This window comes from Arachis ipaensis, chromosome B10 (genome assembly GCF_000816755.2).
Source record: "Arachis ipaensis cultivar K30076 chromosome B10, Araip1.1, whole genome shotgun sequence".
Lineage (NCBI taxonomy): Eukaryota > Viridiplantae > Streptophyta > Magnoliopsida > Fabales > Fabaceae > Arachis > Arachis ipaensis.
In genome coordinates, this window is record NC_029794.2 from 134,718,054 (window position 1) to 134,720,780 (window position 2,727).

The 2,727-nt window shown below is 34.7% G+C and overlaps 1 protein-coding gene across 4 annotated transcripts in view; it reads right to left on the reverse strand.

Annotated features, from left to right (window-relative positions):
* LOC107622525 (integrator complex subunit 9 homolog) overlaps nt 144–2,727 on the reverse strand; it is a 6,100-nt gene continuing 3,516 nt past the window's right edge. For all 4 annotated transcript variants that reach the window (XM_016324455.2, XM_021114908.1, XM_016324454.2 and 1 more), the window contains 7 exons: nt 2,500–2,695; nt 2,111–2,203; nt 1,915–2,006; nt 1,511–1,628; nt 1,320–1,405; nt 915–966; nt 144–800 (listed from right to left, as the gene is read on the reverse strand). In XM_016324455.2, coding sequence (XP_016179941.1) covers nt 285–800; nt 915–966; nt 1,320–1,405; nt 1,511–1,628; nt 1,915–2,006; nt 2,111–2,203; nt 2,500–2,695 — 1,153 coding nt within the window. In that variant the 3' untranslated portion in view covers nt 144–284. The remainder of the gene's footprint in view (nt 801–914; nt 967–1,319; nt 1,406–1,510; nt 1,629–1,914; nt 2,007–2,110; nt 2,204–2,499; nt 2,696–2,727) is intronic.

A 2,727-nucleotide genomic window follows, 5' to 3' on the forward strand; every position in this document is an offset into this window, starting at 1 on the left:
TTTTATCAATATTTTAATTTTTTTAATAATTTTTAATAAACTACTCTAAATAATACATCTTCACCTTGTTGTCTATATCTCTCTTGAATCCATCGCTCTAGTTGCGTTTGGAATTTGGATTCTATCTATAAAACAAAAATGAGGAGACAAAAGAAATACAAACAGATATTTTTTCAGTCCTAACTCTTAGAAAATACATAAAAGACACAGAACATGGATTAATATTTTCAGTCACAACATGCATTAACATGGATTTTACAAGCACAAGAAGAGAATCGATTATATCAATTACCTTTCAATACACTGTCTAAAGCTTTATAAAGATGGGAAGCCACATTCTCACCAGCAGTAGTAATAACAACACTGCTGGTTCCAATTTCAATCACAGCTTTGTAAGGATCTGCTGTGTGAATCACACACTGTATTTGTGATTCGGAGTTCATTTTCTGATGTTCCACTGATGCATTGATGCCAAAATTTGAAAATGTTGCTAGAAGCTTTTCCAATTCTGGTTTACGAAAACTTACCGAATTCGTTCTTCCATTGGAATTCTTTTCAGTATTATCCAACAGCAGGTGATATCTGGCATTTTCAATGATGAGTTCCCCATTTAGTCTTGCTAGATTGATTTCCTGCTCTTTGAATGCATTCCAATAAAAGTTGGAAGCCAGAGTAGCCGGAATTTTTAACTCCGAACCGTCCTTACACGATACTTTTGAAGTTTCGCCCTCGGCATAATACAGAACAGAGCAAAACTTTTCGCTTGGAAAACTTATATGCGACCTGAACTCCTCAGGGAACTAGAGGATAAGCAAGGAGCAAAATAGAAAACAAGATCATCAGCTTAAAACATTTACAATCCCGAAAAAAATTATGATAAAGCATATAAGCTATAAGTAACATGACCAAATTACCAGAAGAGTTTTTGGTTGCAAAGTTTCCAACAAGGGCCTAACTCTATGCAATCTACAATGTGGAATGAAAATACATAAGATGATAAATACATAATTCAAATTTTAATCTGCATCAAATAAAGAATCATTTAGAAAATTATAGAAATTATAGAGCAGTGAAATTTTGAAAAGGGACCAAAATAGAAGACATGGCTACTGTAATCTTATTCCTTAATTGAAAAAGGAAAAGAAATATGTTCAGGTATGGCTAGCAATATTTCTCTCCCCAATGTTCCTTGGGTCATCATATGACAATTGTAAATTGTTACTTAGCTACATGTTATGCAAAATAATTTATAAGAACAACGAGAGACATAAAAGAATCTACATATTGCAAGAAGTGGCTAATTAAAGACGAAAGCCTACCCTATTCCAGGTTGAAAGTGACACCGAAGAACCTTCATTGCCATTGGCTTGAAAGGTAACAGCGCTAGCTGAGGATTCACCCCGCCCTGCCAAGAGCAAATTCATCACAAACATTGGTCAAAGCCATTCCTACTTCGGGAAAAGAAGGAAACTTTAACGAACATATACACTGTGTGGAGAGCATATATCACCTCAAGGATCAGTAATGATTTTGGATCTTTGTGCCAACGTTGAAGCAGATGAACAACAGGACCGAGACGCAGACTCCAGTGAGAACAAAACACAATGCATGGTTCCCGTGAATGCATCCTAAGTAGTACATCAAAATATGTCAGAATGTGCATGCAAAAGTTGTTCAGCAAAATTATCCATAACTTTGCACAATTTGTTAAAATTAAACCCTCTTCAATCTTTTGAGGCTATTGAAGAAACTCAAACTAAGTTGGAAAAGCAAAGAAAAAGAATCTGCAAATATCCACACAACTTTGCATATATCAACTACAAGTTGACACCAAAGTTTGGAAATACATTATTGCAGTCATAAACAACTGCATAATTGATTGAAGAGAAATGAGAATGAAGCAAAAAATCTTACCAAAATTTTTCTGAGTGAATATTAGGAAGCACGTGAATCTTTTTATCCTCCAATAACTTAACATGGTCAAACAATGGTTCCCCATCAAAGAGCTGTAACACCAATTAAAGTAGATTAAAATCAAACAAAATGCGAAAATATTTAAATACAAATATCCAAGTGCAATAAACAAAATCATAATTCCAACAGTCTGTACCCTTTCTTGCCGCTGTCTACTAAGCCATTCTGGCACAATGTTAAGGTATGCCAATAAATCTTCAGCTACTGAAGAAATGATATAAATTGGGACCTGCAGCGAGGAAAGAACCAAAGTAGTAGTTAGTGAGCAGACATCTATGATTCTGATACCAGATTTGTATTATATTAGAAACTGTCTGTACTTTAATCTCAAAAAACATTTTAGTTAGTTATCTAACATTGACATCCCATTCTGTCCCACAATCCCACCACAAGAAAAAAATTCAATGAAAACGATAAAATTTGAAACAATGTGCACTGGTAGGCAATAATGTGGATGAATAGGATTAGCATTTTTTACAACAAAACACAACAATGTCAATAGAGAACTTGTTAAAGGAAGGATACCTTCATAGCTGAAGCATCGATTGCTTTAGAAACTTCCTCCAAAAGCTGCAGAAAAATTCCAAATTGGTTGATTGGAATGAAAACTGAACCACCACCTTTTATGGACTCTATAGCGCAAGAGCATATGAAAGCTAACTTTTCCATTTCTTCCGAATCCTCTTTGGCGTTATGGTAGAGTCCAACCAAACCATGAGAACTGTAGCAATAATCCACACAAAAGTCAATCTT